The 20,034-nt window shown below is 37.3% G+C and overlaps 1 protein-coding gene across 1 annotated transcript in view; it reads right to left on the bottom strand.

Annotated features, from left to right (window-relative positions):
- Positions 1-20,034, bottom strand: part of TRPM3 (transient receptor potential cation channel subfamily M member 3) — a 409,030-nt gene that overhangs the window by 83,476 nt on the left and 305,520 nt on the right. The window contains exons 7-8 of the mRNA XM_058824044.1: positions 11,755-11,929; positions 1,303-1,426 (exon numbers count right to left, since the gene is read on the bottom strand). Coding sequence (XP_058680027.1) covers positions 1,303-1,426; positions 11,755-11,929 — 299 coding nt within the window. The remainder of the gene's footprint in view (positions 1-1,302; positions 1,427-11,754; positions 11,930-20,034) is intronic.

Genomic DNA, 20,034 nt, shown 5'->3' with positions numbered 1-20,034 from the left:
TTAGTAGGTGGAGAATGTCAGTGGTTACAGATGTTGCATATCTGCAAAAAAAACTGTAACAAATGCACAGCCTTGCTTGGACTAAAAATCTTAATGTGAATACTGCGGACAGAATCTTCAGTTATTTCTCAGTAGCAGGGTTTGTTCAAAGCCTGACAACCTTTTCTGGACTTAGGTGCCTGGAGTAATCAAGAATTGCATTTTTCTAGTCTAGATAATTCAACATCTGCCTCTGCTTTCTATCTGTCATTCCATTTTTGTTCCTGCCTTTGTGTTTGTCTCTCCCTTCCTCTCTCTCTTCCTCATTCTTTTCTTTTATCTTCTATCTATAGGTATGCTTTTTATGTCTATATGCAGAACAGTGGTTTACAAGTAGGTGCTATTATTATTAAAATTATATATTATTATTGCTACTATTGCTACTACTACTACTACTACTTCTACTACTACCACTACTACTACTACTGTTACTACTACTACTGAAATGGCCACAAAATAATTAATGCTGTTGCCCTAAAAAAAAAATCACTCTTTCTGATCGGTGGATCAGAAATGTTACAGAAAATTCACTTTACAGCATTATCATCAACCTGGAGTTCCCAGAAGCTGTGATGTGAATCAAACCCAAACCTTAGAAGACAGATTAAGTTATAAAATTTGAGCATGTCTGTCCAGTCAGTTTGTGACAGATGAAATCCCCAGTCAGTTTGTGACAGATAAAAAAATTTGAATCGCAAATTTTCTCAATGTGCTTTTTCTTCAAAAATATTCCTGCAAAAGCAGCCTTGTTGATCTCCAAGAAACTGCTGAAAGATCTTGTAGTCTTCAAGAGAATACAAGGATGTGTTCAAGGGTAGCCTTGCCACGGCAGTACATGAGCCTCAGAGAGAAGCTGCTTTCCTTTCATGCCATGTATCCCCACAGTAAGGTAAGAGCCCTCCTGGTACCTCTGCAACCCTACAGCGTCTTTAAAATACAATCCTAGGGACAGATGCATAATTATGACTTTTCTGCTTTCTGTAGTCACATGAAGTAGAACTGTAGTCATGATGTGCCTGAGGATGAATGAAAAATAGTAATATCCATATCCTACTAGCTACATTCTATGTTGTCAGATGAAGCGTAGAGGAATTTACAAAAGGGAACAGATCTGTTACAGATCTCTTTAAATGCAAAAATATTGAGTAAACAAAAGTCAGCATGATATCACTTTAGAGTCTGGAAAACAGAGATCAGATTTATGGTACCTTCCAACAGGCACATAAAAGACTTGACCAAAAGAATGCATTGAACTCAACATACCAGCTCCTTCTTCTTCATGCACTCCATGAGGATAATGAAGAGGTGCTGTGCCTGGGTTCGGGTGTATGTGAAAGTCTTCTGGATGGTAACTAGCAACTGGTCCCTCAAAGACTCGTTGATCAGCCTGAAAATTAAAAAGAGAAGATTAAGTAAAAAAACAGACATGAGTGAACACTGCAACTTCATTTCAACTGTTTTCAGGGACAAAGGTCAAAAAAATAAGAGTCAACAGATCACTGGAGGTTGTTTTGGGCAGGTTTCAAGCTCAGGAATTGCTGAAACTGTAAGAGATAAATTAAAAAACACTGTTCTAGGAGAAAATGTTGATTGTGCTGAAGTCCCTCATCTACAAAGTTTTCATACCAGTTCCCACATATTGCATGACAGAAGGTCATTCAAACTATCAGCTCAGTGGGATTTCCTAACAAAAACAAGAACCACACTGACAGTCTGAATTTGAGGGAGACCAACACTTTTAAGTGAACTGAAGACTCCTTTCTATCAGTGAGTTAGAAAAATTCAACTTGTATTTAATTTTATGAAACTGGAAACATTTTTGTTGTCAGTGGTTTTGATTTTAGTTTGAATGTCAACTCACTACAGATGCTACGCAAGACCTCATAAGCAAACAAAAAAATTTCTCTGTTTCTCACTCCACTCAAAGAAAACATTTTGTTTGGCCATGTTGATCTTTCTGAAGCTCAAGAGAACCCATTTTATATGTCTCCTCAATGCTAAGGCCAGTACTTGCAAAAAGTGGCCTAACAGCAGAAATAAATAGTAATAGTATATGAAATAGAAGTACTGCCTACCTCTTCATTAAAAAAAAAATCTATTTCTCAGGACTTTTCTGGGTGAAACATTTCAATTCTCCATGTCAAAATTACAAAATAGTGGGGTTTAATTTCATTTAGAACATGTATCCTTTGATGCTTCTATACTACAGCAGTTTTCTCACTTAAAAATTATATCTCAATGTTTTAAATTAGCTAAATTGAAATATTTTATGGGATAAGTCATCCAGTGGAGTGAAAATCAGAGAACCTTCATGTCTCATACTTTAGGCCAGAAGATAAAAACATGTTTAGTCCTGCAGCAACTGCAGAGAAATATCAGGTAGCTAAAAGCCATTGTTAGCTTAAGGCAGCTGCTTTGGGAGAACAATGACCAAATCCTTCATTTTGCACACTGTTCGCCTACTGCAGTGAAGAGGCACAAATGAGACTGCAGGATATTCATTACACTGATTTTCAAATCTGATTTAATTATCTAGTCTTTATACCTGCAGCAGACATGTTGTTAGAAGAGACAACAAATGGGAATCAGAGAGAAGTGCATGGAAGTATACAGAAGATCTGACATATGGAATGCATATGTTCTCTACCACATGAATTTGATTTTGGCAGTAAATATTCCTGTTGAACTGAACTTTGGCTTCAAAAAGAAGCCTGGAAGGCATACGTCAATGTGTTTGGATTAAAATGAGTTTACATGGGATTTTAGACCATGGTGTGTGGATGTATCACTGTTCTTTCCATGCCTGGCCTCTTCTGTTGTCTTCTACTCTATCACAGACTCCCTCTGAGCAGTAAGTCTTCCTCTGCACTTCCTGTTTTCATCTGGGAGCAGTCTGGCCCCTGGATGTCCTATTTCCTGGGATGCTGGACAGGTGGCAACCCTGCATCTACTGCTCATGCATTAGGCAGCATGTAAGCCCACTCCTTCCCTGGAGCACGACCTGCCTCCCTCACAAAAAGGCCACACTTGATGAGTTACAACTTCCAGCCCTCTTGGTGGACAGCACTGGAGCTGGCAGCAGAGGACTTACTGTGAGGGAATTGTAAGAGAGATAACCCTGACCTCCTGTACAGAAGCAAGGATGTTGCAAGCACATGGGGACACGAAACCCGATGTCAAGAATACAAGAAGAAATGTAGGACTCCGTGCTGAAGAGAATCAGCTTGGAAAGACTGATACCCGGACAAGCACTAATATACTTTGAGTTGCAGGCTAGTAGGTCACAATTGATATAAATTTTGATTTTTGGCTCTTGAAAAGAAGGTGTTGGAAATTTGCTTTAATCAAATTTTTAAACAAAATGGTGCTATCACTATATTTATAAGTAGACCAGAACTATGCAATTTTCCACCCTTCAAATGGAGAAAGAAAAAAGAGGTTATTCGCAATGAACGAATTTCCTAAAAACATCACCAGGTGAACCTAAAGAGCTATTTATATTTTCATATAAATAACTTATTTTCTTGGAAACGACATATGAAAGTGAAATATAGGAAAGAGTGGGAAAAGTATATGAAAAAATACACGGACTTGGAAGAATCTCAAAAATTTCAGAAAACATTTTCAAAGTTGCTGGAATATAAACCATCCCACTTTCTTATAATAATCTAGTTTTCCTTAAAAAATGTGTAGAATCCAAATCTGAAATTTCATTTCAGAAATTGTCTCTCTTTCAGGCCATCTCACACAGAAAGCAAGAGAAAGTTGCATTGAGTGAAAGCAGAATTGTGTCTTCAGCAACCATCACTTTTCTTTCTTGAATTAAAGCTCTCAGAAACTCTATAATAGCATCAGTTTAAGCAGCAAGAAAAGCAAACTTCATGTGAAAGATGCAGCATTTAAAAAACCCAAAAAATTAATAAGTGTTTCCTTAACTACAGGGTGAAACATCTGTTGAAGTACTGCTGCTCAGAAACTTCCTGTAGTCATAATTTGATTTATGCAGTTTTCTACCCTCACTAAATGTTTTTCTTTAACATCTCCTTGGTCTGCAAATCTACATCAAGCCTATTCAATGTCTTTGTGAGATCAAAAACTTGAAGTGATTATAATCAAAAACATAAACAAAACAGCAATCTTTCCAGTAAAGTAATCATAGCTTTGTTTGCACTGAAATCAGTTATATCAAGAATGTATCACTTTTATTCCTTGGGAGTCTATAAATGTTAGAAGATATCAAATCAAAGTTCCCAATTGTGTAGTCCAGCCAGGACAAACACAAACTGTTCCATGCTATTAAAGACTCAATCTGTGAGGCAGACACAAAATCCAATTTGTGTTAAACAAGTAATTTCACAGAGTACTGTGAGGAAAACAACTGTGACTTGCAGGTGGGGGGATGTCTTATCTCCTTTGCAAACACCACTACATTTCTTACACACACACCTTAAATTCATGCTTTTTAAAAGCAAGGATTCCTAGTTTTAGATTCAGAAAAAGAGATGGGCCCACTTTACCAGACAAACACTACACTTATGACTTCCATCAAAGTCAGCATAGACTGAATAGTGTCAGTAAAAGATAGTATTTTTATCATCTTTCTAGCAGACCTCAGTTCTAAAAATATTTTGCAACATGCCAGTAAAATCCTCTCTGGGGCATTTTGATGGCATGATTCTCTGAATTCCACTTACTTGACATGGAAAGAGTCCTGGTCCTGCCTAAACAAAATGTGCTATAAAAAAACGCATGTAAGCTGTTCTGTTTCTTCCTCATGTAGTTTGAAACTATTCTTTCATTCCATAAATGTATAAGACATGCCCATTATCCTACCAGTCCAGATCTATCCAGCTTTTTCTTCTTTCCCAGAGATTCTAGCTTGCTGATAGAATTTAGGTAGCTAATGTAAAAAATCTGTCATCTAAAGTAGAGCGATATACATTTACATTTATTTTCAGAACCAAAATTTACTCATAATTGTCATCTAAGAGTGTGTGGGCATGTTTTGTTCGCTTGTTTGTTTGTTTGTTTTCAGAAGATGCCAACCATAGTTTTGACACATCAGATTATCAGAACCGAACTGTATGGCTTTCCAGAAAAGTCAGGATCTTGAATTTTAAGAAAAAGCCCTTAAACGGGGTCAAGAAGTTAGTCAATAGGACCCCCTGGGAAGTGGCACTCCAGGCAGCAGAGCTGCCCTGGGAAATTGCCCTCAAGGAGCAGAATAGAGCTGGCATATTTCTAAGGACACTTTCCATACAGCACAAGAATGAGCCGTCCCCATGTGAAAGAAGTAGGGCAAGGAAGGCAAGAGATCACCACGGAGGAGTGGAGACCTGCTGGTTAAACTAAAAAAAAGCAGTAAATGCACCATCAGTGAAAAAGGTACAGGTAACCTGGGCAGAGTTTAGGGACGCAGCCCAATTATGCAGGATGGGGTGAGGAAAGCCAAGACAAATAGGAAGCTGAACTCTGCAAGGAATAAGAATAACAGGATGGGTTTCTACAGGTATGTCAGCGAGAAAAGGAAGGTTGAAGAAAGCACTTACCCCATCTGGTAAGCAAGGCTTACAAACTCACAGTGATGTACAAAGAAAAGGCTGAGGTATCTGACAACTCCCAAGGCCAAGTGCAAAGGCCTGCAGCTGTGTTGGGGCAGCACCTTAGAGCAGACCAGGCTGAGGGATGAACAGATCACAAACATGCCTCTGGAGAAGGACTTGGGGCCCTGCTGCGTGAAGGGCTGGACAAGAGCCCACAGTGTGCACTCACAGCCCAGTAAAACAATCATGTCCTGAGCTGCACGCAAAGCCCTGTGGGCAAGCAGGGCAAGGAAGAGGATTCTGTCCCCCTGCTCTGCTCTGATGAGAATCGAGTGCAGTGCTGCATCCAGCTCTGGGGTTCCCAGCACAGGAAGGACATGGGCCTGCTTGAGCAGGTCCAGAGGAGGCTTTGCTGTTGATCAAACAACTGGAGCACCTCTCCCGTAAGGAAAGGCTGAAAGAGTTGAGGATGTTCAGCCTGGACAAATGAAGGCTCTGAGGAAACATTATTAAAGCCTTTGAGCACTTGTAGGGTGCCTGTAAGGAAGATGGGGACAGACATAGGAGCAGAGCCTGTTGTAATAGAACAAGAACAATGTTTTTAAAACTGAAGGAGTGTTGATTTAGATTAGGTATAAATAAAAAGATGCTTACAACAAGATTGTTTACAACAATGATAAAACAGTGAAAGAGGTGTCCCAGAGAGCTGGTAGGTGCCCCATCCCTGGCAATGTTCGGGGTTTGGTCAGAGAGGACTCTGAACAACCTGATCTACTTGAAAATGAGCTTGCCCAGGGCCGGGGAGTCAGATTTGATGACCTCTAAAGAGGCCTTCTAATCGAAACTTTTCTATGTTATTATGATTTATTGTTTAGGATCAATCAGGAAAGGCCACTTCAAAAACCTGAACTGACAAAGTAAAAAAGGCTATACTCTGTTTCTGTCCGAGACATACTGGATGGTTAAACAGTAAAGCAAAACTTTCTTCATTGCTTTGGTTGATGCAGAAGACTGATGACAACATTTTGGCCTACTCCTCAGAAAGAATTAATTTTTTTAAGCTATGCTTAATATTTGAGGAGACAAGAGACATTTCACTTAATCTTTCAAACTCATGGCATATGATTTTGTAGTGATTATTGGAGAAAGATCTGGCATGTAGCCCACCAACTAACTTGTTTAACTTTCTTTTTCCTCAAAGATTTTTCGTACTGGAATCATACAATATACTAGAGAGTTAAAAAGATTATGCACTAGCCCACTTTCAAAATGCAACTCCATCATAGATTTTTAAAAATGTATTGTTCTCAAAATGCTTTGAAATGTCTTTAAATAATACAATTCACTTAATGAATTGCACATAATCGGTTTCTAACTCTTCAGTTTTTAAGTATTTTTTTCCCAAGGTAAATATATCCATAAAATATCAGTGGAATATGAAAAGTATTCCCTGCCCTTCCTTTTAGGAAGCTTAGGGGATTTTTTGTTTTAGTTATAATTTGCACTCTAGAACAAATCACATCTTATGTAAGAAATTTGACCAGAGGTTCTACTCATATTTTTTTCCACTGGATTAAAAATAAGTTGTGCAACTTTGCAGGACTGGCTTACACGTTTTCAAATTCACACGTTTTGCATATCATTGTTTGTGAAAAGACAGAAAATAAATTATTTGTAAGAAATAAATTATTATTATTATATTATTATTTGCAATAAAATAAATTTTATGTAATTATTCCTTCACTGTATTCAAACATGGATGATTTCTGTGTGCTTTCATGAAGAATCACCTTTTCACTGCAGACCTGCACTGGTAGTTGTTCTACATAACTTTTCCCTGACCACAGTTTATTGAATGGCTGTTTCTTCACCAAACGAGAGATGAATATATTGACCCTCCCAAGGTCAACAAATTAACTTTCTTGTGTCCCAGTTTTGATTTGCAAAGTACTTTGTTACAAGAGAAAAGTAATGTTATAAAAATATGTAATGTGAACATAATTTTACAAATTAATTCAGACATGATTTGGATCAATGATTTCCAGTGATGTGGTACAGACCATGGGGGATACTGAAGAACCATATCATACATTATGATCCCTTTTTTCCTCAATGTGAAAAATTCCTGTATTTTGCGTATAAGCAAAAAAGGATTTAAATAATCTTCTTCAGATTTGAAACCTAAAACTATGCCACCACGGATCCAGAGAAAGATCAGTCCAAAGGCAATCTTTAATGATTCTCATATGAGGATGCTCATTTAAAGCACAGAGAATGTTTGATATTTCCTTGCAAACATTAGGCAAGAAGCAAATTTTTATGGCATTAAATTGAACTCTTAAGAGTCTCTTGCTTGCAGGAGTAGAACTGATGGAGTAGTTAATGAGGTATAATTTCAACTTGGAGACTGCATTCCAATACTGCAAGTAGTTTCTCATTCAGTAAGGAAATATTTTTCTAAGAAATGACAAAAATTTTAACCTAGTGTTTTGTTTCTCTGATTTTAAATTCAGTATATAATAAAGAAAAAAATCTCTGAGAATTAGAAGCTTCAAAACATTCCTATAAAGTTGCAGTTTGCATTTATTTTACTTTCAGCTTTTGCTTTTATGCAGGTAAATGAAATGAAAAGGCATCCATCCTTGATTATACAATCCAAAATACCCCAGCTGTATGTGAAGGAGATTTACTACCAATGAAGATATTCACTTAGGGCTTAGTAGAGACTAAATTTACATTTTTATGATTGATCTTACTCCTCAATGCTGTTCATCATATTTTCAAGTAAAAGAAAAAATAAGTGCTTCAGAGCCTGAAAATCCCGACCTTTAAATCAAGGCCAATTGTGAAAAGCAGCAAATATTCTACCAATTTACCACATGGGGAATGTTGCATTTAAGATGCCTTCTTATTAAAGTTATACTGTGGACATAGCTTGTTTGTCATTAAAGTGTAAAAGGTACCAGGAATTTACTCAGCTCTACTAAGTTACTTCTGAGAACTTTATTTACTTGTACTGAAATGTAGCCACCTATTGAATTCTTAAAACTCTTACAGACTTTTCCAGACCAAGGAACCAAAATTTAGTTTCTGATATTAAAGTCCTAATAAACTTAAACCCTCCCCCCGTGTTAGTTCTGTGCATCTGACACTTGAAATGCTAAAAATTCAGCTGCACATGTGGACAACCGCACACGTGCCTTACCTTCCCCTGCGACTTCAATGAGAGAGATGAGACAATGAGACCCGCAAGCTGGTTTTGCCCCAAAGACATCTTTCCGTCAGGGTGCGCTTCACCCGGCAGGCGGCTCCTCCGCGGGGCAGCGTGGGCACCGCTCTGGGCCCTGCTGGCAGCCTCCTCCTCCTCTGGGGCCGCTCTCACAGCGAAAACTCCCACCCAAAGACTGTCCTACGGGAGTGAAATGCCTGCCTTGTCATGAGAAAAGCCTACAATTAGGCTTTAAAAAGGCAGATTGAAGCTTGTCTCCTGTCCTTTCAAAGATGCACCAGGCATTGGCATTGCACCACACCTCCATTAATATAAGAAATCATGAATTTTTCTGCTATGTGGAATGTTCTAGGAAGAATAATTAACAAGGAGGAAGGGCTGGCACCGCACAATTCTTTGAAACCCACACAAAAGGACCTGTCGGGCAGATAGGCAACAGCTCAATGTACTAAAGGATTTCTTTAAATGGAAGGATTGGCACAACACTGATCAAAACTCAAGCAGAGAGAGGTATTTTTTCTCTGTCATTTCCAGACATAGTTATTTTCCCCATGGAAACAAACTTTCAAATTAATTTAAAAGCTCACAGAACTCACAGCAGTGCTTAGTAGACACACACACATTTTTATGTGTAGAAGATTAATCTTTGTTGGGCTACTGTGAGTTAGAATTTAAGATTGTGCAAAATAAGCATAATAATATAAACATGCAAGTGAGTTTGTTTCTGCCATTACTGATCTAAGTTTTCAATTATTTAAATTAGATACCCAGTCCATAGAAACTGGAAGATATGCTGTGTCTCAGAGAACACCTTGCTTCTGACAGGTGGCCAGAATTAAAATAGGCTTTTGATTTGATAGTCTGATTACACAGAAGCTGCAGAATTAAACTTTGCATGCAACTTAGATGTACTACCTTGATTTAGAGTTTAATAAACACAGTTTTATATAACCTACTTAGATTATATTCAAAAGAAAAAGTTGTTAGCTGAATTCAGTTAACATGGCAATTATTTGATATTCTCCTCATACTGCTAAACACTACTCAAACATAGGCTAGAGATGGGGAAAATGGATTCAATTTGTAGCTGAAGTCTAATGCATTTGGATAAAATATTTTAATGAATATAATAGTATTCGTGTTTTACTTCTAGTATTATTGAAAATATCACTACATGCCAGCCTGATGTTTTCTGAACCAGGATGAACACATAGAAATTTCCACTGGCTAGTTTGGCAAATTTCATAGTTTGTGCATTCTATTTAGTGCAAAGTGAACAGAAAAAAATGAGTAATTTTGTTGGTCGATAATGCAGGAAACAATCTGGAATGGGACCCCAACATCCCCACATTAACAAGACCCATAGCAAGACAGAATAATACCTTTCACAAAGCCAGATAGGAGAGTTTCAGGTAAGAAATTGCATGTTCTGCCTCTACTGATACTATAACTTGCCTTTTCTACAGGCAGGAGTTTGTGATGATGAAATAGAACCACAGCACCATAAATTCACGGAATCATAGAATGGTCTGGGTTGGAGGGGATCTTTAAGAATCATCCAATTTCAATGTCCCTGCCGTGGGCAGGGACACATTTCACTGAACAAAGTTCCTCAGAGCTCCATTCAATATAGCCAGGAACAATTCCAGGGCTGGAATTCTCTCAGCAGTTTGTGCCAGTCCCTCAACACACTCACAGTGAAGAATATCTTACTTATATCCAGTCTAAAGCTACCCTCTTTCAGTTTAAAATCATTGCCCCTTGTCCTGTCACTACAGGTCCTTGTAAAAAGCCTTTCATACAAGCCACATTTATTCACATTTAAATATATTAAGTCTCCTCCTGTATTTTTTATGGTGACATCAGAACACAGACAAGGTAGATGTACATAATAAATACAAGGATAAAGCATATTTGAATAAGGTTATGTGAAGTGTTATCAGTGAGGTCACTGAAAACAGAGAAACAACTTCTCAAAGATTCAGTGAAACCTGCCACATTCTTATGTATCACAGATGCAATGCTGTACTAAGCGTGAACCTGAATATAAAATGGATTTAAGCATTTGTGGAAAACGATCTCCTTCCCAGTAGGAGTTTTAGATTGAGTGAGTTCATGATCACATTTAGTTCTAAAAGACGTAATACTGCTTGGTCTAGAGCTCAATGTTTACAGATTTATATTTTTAAATTGTTAAATCTTCTCTTGATTTGTTATTTTCTAGTCTGGGCATCAGACTGACTTATGATTTGGGAACTTCTGAGAGGAAAAGTCCATGATCATTGCTGAGCACCTGGAAACCCTCTGAGGGTGCTTGTGGCTGTCAGGTAAGGAACAGGTTAGGGCAGCCACAAGGCTGTGGACCAAGAAAGTTTCAGCATTTTCTAGTGGAAATGCTGCTACTCTGCTGATCTAGGATGCCTGTAGCCTTATTTGAAACTGATCCCTTATGAGGCAGGGCCAAGTCCTTGTTAACTGGTGCCTGGCAAAGACCTATTCAAGAAACAGACCAAGAGCACAGCCAAACTTCTGCAAGAGGGTGGAAAGAAGGGGTCCTCAGATTAATTTTTTCCATCATAAACAATCTCCTGTATGGTGGTGACATACTGCAGAGTAGCTTTCTCCAGGGCTGGAGTAGCTGTTCCTGTCTGAGCAGGGCCACTAAGATGATGAAGGGACTGGATCACCTCATACATGAGGAAGGGTTGAGGGAGCTGGGACTCTCCAGCCTGAAGCAGAGCAGACTCAGAGATGAGGCTTGTTTTAAGGCTTATTTTGTTATGTTCTGAATACCTTCAGCATTTCACCCATATCAAAGATGGAAATGGCCATGTGAGGTAGGTGTTGCTTCTGTGCAATATTGTTAATAATTTCCTGTGCTCCGCTTTACCATGGAATTGAACCTGTGGATAGAGAAAGAACATATGTCATGAAATGACTTACCCTCCTTCCTCAGAATATTTGTGGCCAAAGGCAAGGATGTCAGACGCTCGGCCACTGCCATCACATATCACAACAGGAACAGGGGGAGTGTCTCGCAGGTACTCCAGAACAATGGAGATAACATTGGGACCTCCTTCCACAATAAGGGCCACCACAGGAACCCCTTGGCCAATTCCTGGAGCAAAAGAAAGAAAGAAACAAACCAAACGAAACGAAACGAAAACAACACAAAACAGACAACCAGCCAATAAAAAAACCACAAACACACACAAAACAAATAAGTAAATAAATGCAACAAAAAAGAAATAAAAAAAATGCAAAGCCAGCAAGGCAAACAAGACATAACAGAAGACAGAAGAAAAAAAAATCAGACTGAAATAACTGCACTATGACTGTACAGTGTAATGTCAGAGAAAATGCCTTCAATAAATCAGGTATTTTGAGGACAGATGGGACCAATGTAGCCATCTCCTCAGTTTCACTGCATAAACCATTATTTCTGGAATTATCTTCTATTTCAAATACAATAGTTATGTTTAAATAGACCATGATTTTTTTTTAAAGATCAAATCTTGTTTTGAAATCATAAAGAAACTACTGCATGTCTTCCTCACATGTTCATAATCAAGACTGGAATCTTGCTTGTAGTGTAGCTTTTGCATGATGTCAGCTTCTCATCATTGGGTCTTCCAATAGTTTTGCTTGCTGTTTCAAAATTACCTCTATGATATTTTTCCTGCTGTGTGGGATCCACTTTGAGGTTGCAGCTGGGCAGCCCTTTAACCTTCTCTTCAACAAAATAAACACACTCTCTTGCAAGTCAGTTCTATATTTGTTTTCCAGCTCTAGTCAGTCTCATGGTTTTTCTCTGAATTCCCTCAAATTTTCAGCATATTCCTTGATTTGCAGACCCCACACCAGCTATACTGCTCCAAAGAGAGCTGAACTAGTGCTTAGCCAAAGGAGAGGCATATTCATTTTAGGCACTTCTGGTGTAATTACATGGGAGCGCTCTGCAGAAGTTGTAACACAGACTGCCAGGAAAGTTGTGTGGATATAGAGAAAGGCAGTTTGATGCCAGGCTGCTGTTAACATAGCTGAAAAAGCTTTTATGGTATTCACTTCTTGACCAGCTGAGATTGGGGCATTCAAAAGGACTCAGGCAACAGAAGTTGAACATTTTCTATTAGCAATTTTTTCCTGATAGAGGCTTCTTTTCCTTTTCAAGTAGCTTTTTCTAAGAAAACCTATATATATTCTGCACAAAATTATGACATTTCACTGGAAAAACAAAAATAATGTCCTTCACTATTAATAGTTGGGTTTGAAAAAAGTTGCACAAAGCCATGTAACAACTGTTCATATGTCTGATGAAGTTTTCATTTAGAGAGGGTACAATTCTCCAAAGTAAAGGTAAGCCTGTGAGGCTGGAGCATTAAATCTGATTAGACGCTCTAGAAATATTCACAGATCAAATGGTTTTTAATAATTTTAAGGATTTGAATTACTGTCAAAAATTAGATAAACTATTCTTTAAGAAAGAATGAGAAAAACCAAATTTGTATATATAACAGGAAAATATTCTAGGCATTTCTTGAACCATTTTGAGGGAAACATTATGTTTCCTGAAGTGATTCTCAGCATGCCTTGTTATGTTCGTCTCTACTGTTTGTCTGTGGCTTTTTTATCATATAACTTAATAAAACGTGTGCTGCTTATTTATGTTAAGAAAATTACAGGTAGAATTATAAAATGTAGGCTAATGAAAGAGTGTACGAGGGGTGGAGTATAACAAGGTGATTAACAGAATGATTCGCACAGAGATCAAGGGTTAATTTTTTGTATAATATTAAAGACTTCCCTGAATTGCTGTTCTACCCAATCTAGACACCTGCTATTAAGATAATATTAAGAAGTACTCTTAGTAATGTGACAAGTCTGGATGACATTGAGGATTAATAGGAATTGAGAAAGTTCACAATTTGAGATGTAAAGCCATTTATGCGGTATTTAATAAACCCTTCTGTAAACTAGGAACCAATTAGGAGGAAATACTCGAAAAGCTGATGAAAAGAGAACTGTCTTTGGTATACCAAGACTACTAGAATACACACAGCAAAACATTTTCAGAAGGAAATTGGCAATTCAGTGCCATTGTTCAAGCCAGTCCAGAAATTCCATCCAAAATACTATCTGTACCTGTGCTCAGGCTTGTTCAGAAAGAACAAGCTGGAATGAATGGAGGAAAAAGCCAAAAGGAGTGTACAGGGAATAAAGATGTCATCTTATGAAACGAGATACAATGAGTTTGACTCATCTTCCTTAGCAAATTAGGAGAGAAAAGACTCCATGACTGAATACTGCCATGACATACAGCACATTAGAAATTAATAGTTTTAGATGGCATTCGGAAGATTTTTGGTTATCAGAGGAGCGAAGTCCTTACAGTCTTCTTGTAAGACTACAAGGGAAAACTTTGTATTGAAATTATGCTCTGATGCTCATCAATCATCATAATTGCAGCTGTGTTGTGAATCTCAAACTGTTCCTGAGTCAGGTTCTGTCCTTCTGCTGGAACTCTGTTCATTCCCAGTGTTTTCTACCAGACAAATAATTCTCATAATATAAATAATTATGGTTAGTCTAAATAGCTGAACTATTTCTGCCTTGTTGGGCCATTTGAAAACACATCTAAAATTTCTCCTGCAATCTTTGATTTTCCTTATAAATTTTTAAACATATATATATTTTTTTAATTTACAGTCACAAGAGTTGCCTGGCATATAAAAGGTTTCTGCAAGTGTTCCGGTTGTGTTCACTGTAGTTAATCAGATGGCAATTTTTCTGTACTCTGGTTCTTCAAAAATACATTCAGCATGAAAACAATCCTCTATTTTGGGGTTAGTAAAATAAAATAACTTTTCTCCAATTCAGACTTCAATGAAACTATGTAGCTTTAAATTTAACCCCCCCCAAAGCCTTGGTTTATCATATACAATTGAGTTCCAGATTGAACTAGAATTGTTTTATAATTTTGGCACATTTCTTTCTGAGACAAAAAATAAAGATTTAAACACAAACTTGATGTCTATATCTCATTTTCATTTGGGAAATTCTCTGGTTTCAGCAAATAGATGATTTTTTACTTTACATTTCATTGTTCTCCATAAATAATTTTGATTTGGAAAAATCTACTGTTTCTTTATTTGGTGGGCAAATTATTCCAGTAAATTTTTGGAGTAAGAAATAATATTTTAAATCAGTTAATAGCACTTTATTGATATTTCTTCAAAGTATATCAACTTATGGCTTTCAGGAACATTCTCTTGATTACAGCTGTCTTAATCCTAGTGTTATGAACTTCCACGGATTTATGATAATTAATTTTTGAGCAGTAATGGTGTCCACTGCATGAAAGAAAGTCAATAGACATGATGAAATAACAAAAGGTCATGCCTGCTTGAGTGCTACAGAATTTCAAGAAATGGGTAAATGGGACTTATCACATCCTCAGCTTTCTATGATGTTCCCAATCATATTTAAATTAGTGATGACATAATATTAATTTCAGAATAAAAAAGTATCTACTTACACCAAGATGTCTGTAGCTCAATAACTCTCAGCCAAAATGCAGAGGATATTTGAATTGAACTTCTAGTTATCCTGATACTAAAAATTCCTGGATGCTTCCCTGCTGCTAAATATTAGGAATTTGGAAATTAATATAGAGGGTCTGCAGAATAATTTCAGTGTGTCTGAAGACACTGACTGACTATACTAACACTGCATTTATAACTATGATGATATAAAACTGAGAACTGACTGTGCTTTGCTCTAATATAACACTGGGACAATTTGGGGAACATTAGCATGTGATGCTTTGAGAAGAAGGTATCTGATGGACCTCTCTTTAACTGCTAATCAAAATCTGCTTCCCATTAATTCACCTCAGAAATAAAAGAATGAGAAATTCTTTGTAAGAGCTCCATTTCAGCTTGTTCATGCACAGTAAACAACAGTCTGCAAAGAAAGGGCTGGCAGTGCCTCCACAGGGAGCCTTTGGTTTCAGACACTTCATTTGGAAAGACAACGGCAGGCTGTGAGGTGGGATGCCAAATGCAGAGGTAATACTTGCCTTACAACGTCAAGGAGACCATTGCAAAAAGAGTTTCTCGCTTGAGTTGAGATTGTCAGAAAGGAGGCAGTGCCAAAACGAAACCTTGCTGACATAAAACTGGACTACAGTACTGCAGCTGCTGGTTCCTAGCACACATCCACAAGGTGGGAACTTTATGCCAAGCACTATAATAGGCAGTCCAATAAACCAACAAGGAAAAAGTTTTATCTTCATGTGTTTTTGTGGAATTTACCAAAAAAAATTGCCTTAGTCTGGGAAAAAAATAAGGATAGCACTCATCCTGTTGGGCTATCTTCAATAAAACTGTTGCTTTTGCTAATAAGTACTCTAAAAGTATACAACCTTAAAAAAATGTGTTTCACATTTTATTAACTAGAAAGGGAGTTGTATTAACACACTACACTGAAATATTGCACAATTTGAAACTGCGAAGAACCTTTTTTGGTACAGGGCAATGCACTATTATCAGGAAAGACTATCACTTGGTGTTGTCATCCAAACACAGAAAGTACAACACATTTTTACATATCTGAGTACTTTTTTCTGTTTCCTAGAAGGCACTATATTACACATTAATCAGCTTTTTATTTAATATTCCTTGTAGAGAAACATTTTAGGTTTGGGTGAATTATTTTTAAATATCTGAGAAATTATGGTCATCTGATAATTACATGGAGGATTAATTTTTAAATTTAATTAGTTCAATTTCTAAAGCATTTCTAGGATGAGCTTTGGTTTCAAAAAGCCTTTTTTCCTTCTCCCTTTGGAAGGAAGAAAACTTCTTGTCTAGCAGTGTATCTGTGAACTTGAAATTGGCTGTGAATGCTGACTAATGTGTTATCACTGTGATGTTTATGATTTAGTTAAATAATAGTTCAAGATGAAAAATAGCTGGTTGCAAAATCAAAGGTCTTGCAACTTAAGAGTGGTCTCTGCATTTTTATTCTGTGTTATTAAAAATAATTTTTTAGACAGTCAGGAGATTTTTTTTTCTCTCAGATTTTCCAAAGAAATATTAAGTTTGTATCCAATAGCAGGTATGTGGGAAACATCTCGTACTAGCTGGCATATTACTATTTAATAAGCTCTTCAATTCATGTATTAAATTCTTGATATTTCTGCTATAAATCCAAAAGTATAGGTAGCCTCTCATGACTTCATTAATAGAATACAGAAAAATAAGCCATTATTTTCATTCAATATGATGATTCATACAAAAAGAAGAAAGTACCAAAGACCTGGCACTCATCACTATACTGATTTCTAAAATAATAATTGCATTTTGAGTATTTCAGTAAGTATGGATTTTTGTAGCGTAGATTAGACTGCTTAGTATTTCACAGTGTCAGGTATTGCTGATGAAATTAGACTACAATATTGTGCAAAAGATTTATGTAGTCAACTTAAAGCTTTGTTACTGTGTTATTGCCTTTGTGGTCAGAAGCAGAGCCAGTGTGACTTTCCAACAATTGTGATTCCAGGCAAGTATGTACACATCAGAACATTTTTCCCAATATGCACCAAATAGCACTTGTAGGCTTTCCTGTTAATATACAAAAACCCCCATAATTTTACCCTTGACATAGCTGTAATGCATAAATATGTAAATTAAAATAATAAACTAGAAAAAATGAATGCATTTGGAAATGCTAGGAATGAAAAGCTGCATAAATGTCTGTGTTGTGTGAAAAGGGACTAAAAAATATCTACTATACTTTGTGGAAGCCCGATTTTGTTTTCCCAGTTCTTGGAAAAACATTAATATTTTATATTGTGAGTATATTTATAAATAATGTATAACTGCCTTATAAATTATTACTACTTCTTTTAGTGAAAAGCTAAGCATGAGTTACCCACATTTTTATAGACCAACAAGTGAATAAAATGCCTCATTTACTACAAAATGCATTTACTACTCATGTTTTTAAGCATGGTTTTAGGAGTAACTGGGAAATATCACTATGCTGTATACTATCCGTAAGTTCAGCCCTGAGTTCAGTCAGATAAAACAGAGGCTCTCTAGTTGACCAGCCTGGCAGAAATGTGTCTAATTTCAGTATCATAACACTGCACGGTGGTAGGCACATCTGAGTTGATTTCCTGCTGGCCACCTTTGCTCCTTCATCAGGCCAGACATTTTGGTGTGAGTTGTCCGACGTTAGTTTCCTTTTTCTACCTGGAAATTCTGACTGCAGAATTTGGTAATTATTCAAACTTGTTTGGGATGTTGGGGCCTGCGTCCGTCCTGCTGGAGGAGTTACTGCACAGCAGCTAGCACAGGAGTGACGTACAGCTGGAAATGTGTCACACCTCAGGAGGGGCAGAGTAAGTCTGCACAAACCTTCACACGGTGCATGAGCAGTCAACCTGACAGCTCAACGTCTTTTCCTAACGAGGCGCACACTGCTCATCTGTGCAGTGTAGAAACAGGGCCCTCAACCTTCCTAGAAAACCTGAGCCTACCCTAGGCATCTACAGGGATGTGTGCGGCATCACTGAGCTGGAAGGGTTCAACAGGGCTTCAGGAAAGCAGGTGTATTCGCATGATCAAGCAGCCTCTACATGATCAAGGCCTACTCTCCAGGTCCACAGATGGCTAAATCTTCCTGGACCTAGATGTACTGCAGATGGTGGGGTACACAAATTAGCAGGTTTCTCTGCTGGTCATCATACCTCGGGTTTGCATGTGCTTATCTCAGATAATGAGACAACAGACTCTTAGCAGTAGACAATTCCTATGACAGGCTTTAGACTTGTTTCTCACCACTACCTTGTGAACATCCTGCAAAGGATCTGCTGCTTGCAGACAAGAGCTACCTTTATAACTGTAAAATTCTCCTAAGATAATGGCTTCTGTGAGTGGTAAACTCAATGCTCCCTTACTGACTGACAAACAAACAAATCCAAAAATACAAATCAACAGATTTAGCTGTGTTAGAGTTCCTACAAGTGTTTGTTAGTGCACAGTGAATGGAAAGGCACACAGACCATTTTGCACAAATGCTCCGTAGTGTAAAAAAACTTTAATTGCATCAAACAGATGACATGTTCCCAGATACAGGCTATTAATTCAACAGATGACGTTACTTTACACAGGGCCTTTTAATGCAAGGATTGTTTACTTGAGGTATTTAGCAGAAAATCTCATTTAATTGTCAGCGGATAATTGATAAAACCGTTCTGAAGCTCAATAACAATACTGATGGAGTAACAAGAACTTAGCTGGCTTTAAACTACATTTTGATCAAATCTGACCTTAGTTTTAACCTAAATATATATGATGAACTATGATTTTTGAGGGGAAATTGACTAATAAGCCTTATTCATTTGTATTTGAAGCACCGCAAAATAGCATTTCCTTCCAATTTTTTTGAGAGGCTTAATGTGTCTTGAAATTTGTATCAGAATTTTGTGGTTCTGGTAAGTTAAAGAAATATAAAGAAAGTCCTTAGCTCAAGAAGTCTATCTTAGAAGTCCAGTTTCTAGGCTATTGCCATGCTCCATGGGACAAGCAGAGTATGCAGCAACGTGATGTATTAACAATGGCTGAAAGAAACTCCACATGAAACCTGTGCCTTCCAGAAACATTTCAGTCCAAGTGTTTACATAGTACCTGGATATATCCTAGCACAAGCTACCTACACAGATTGGATAAACAATTAAACATGAGTTGGAATCTTAATAAGGAGAAGAGCTGGCGTAAGCCTAAAAGATTGAGGAAAATAATTTTAAAATTCTCAACCAATATTTGTCTTACAGTAATGCAGAGTAAAAAAAAAATTGCTCTTCTGCTATTAATACAGCAGGTAAGTGATGCTCAAATAGATTTAAAATTTACAATGAAGTCAAATTCAAATAATTTATATTGAATTGACAACAGTCATTAAAAGGTTTGACCACACAAATGTGTTTGCTTCACCTCTGGACATCTATGTGGTACTCCCTATGGTCCCAACTAGCTCAGAAAGGCTAAGTGATAACAGAACATCATAAAATAGTCCAGATCCTTCATATTAGGTTACACTGAAATAACACCACAACTTGGGTCTTTTTCTAGGCATTTGTTTTCAGGAAACTTTTCGGAAACACCTTCTAATGTGTATGACACCTTTTTGGCTAAAATATCAATAGCAAAAGGCAGA

Source organism: Ammospiza caudacuta, chromosome Z, assembly GCF_027887145.1.
Source record: "Ammospiza caudacuta isolate bAmmCau1 chromosome Z, bAmmCau1.pri, whole genome shotgun sequence".
NCBI lineage: Eukaryota > Metazoa > Chordata > Aves > Passeriformes > Passerellidae > Ammospiza > Ammospiza caudacuta.
This window is presented reverse-complemented; position numbering and strand designations above follow the sequence as displayed.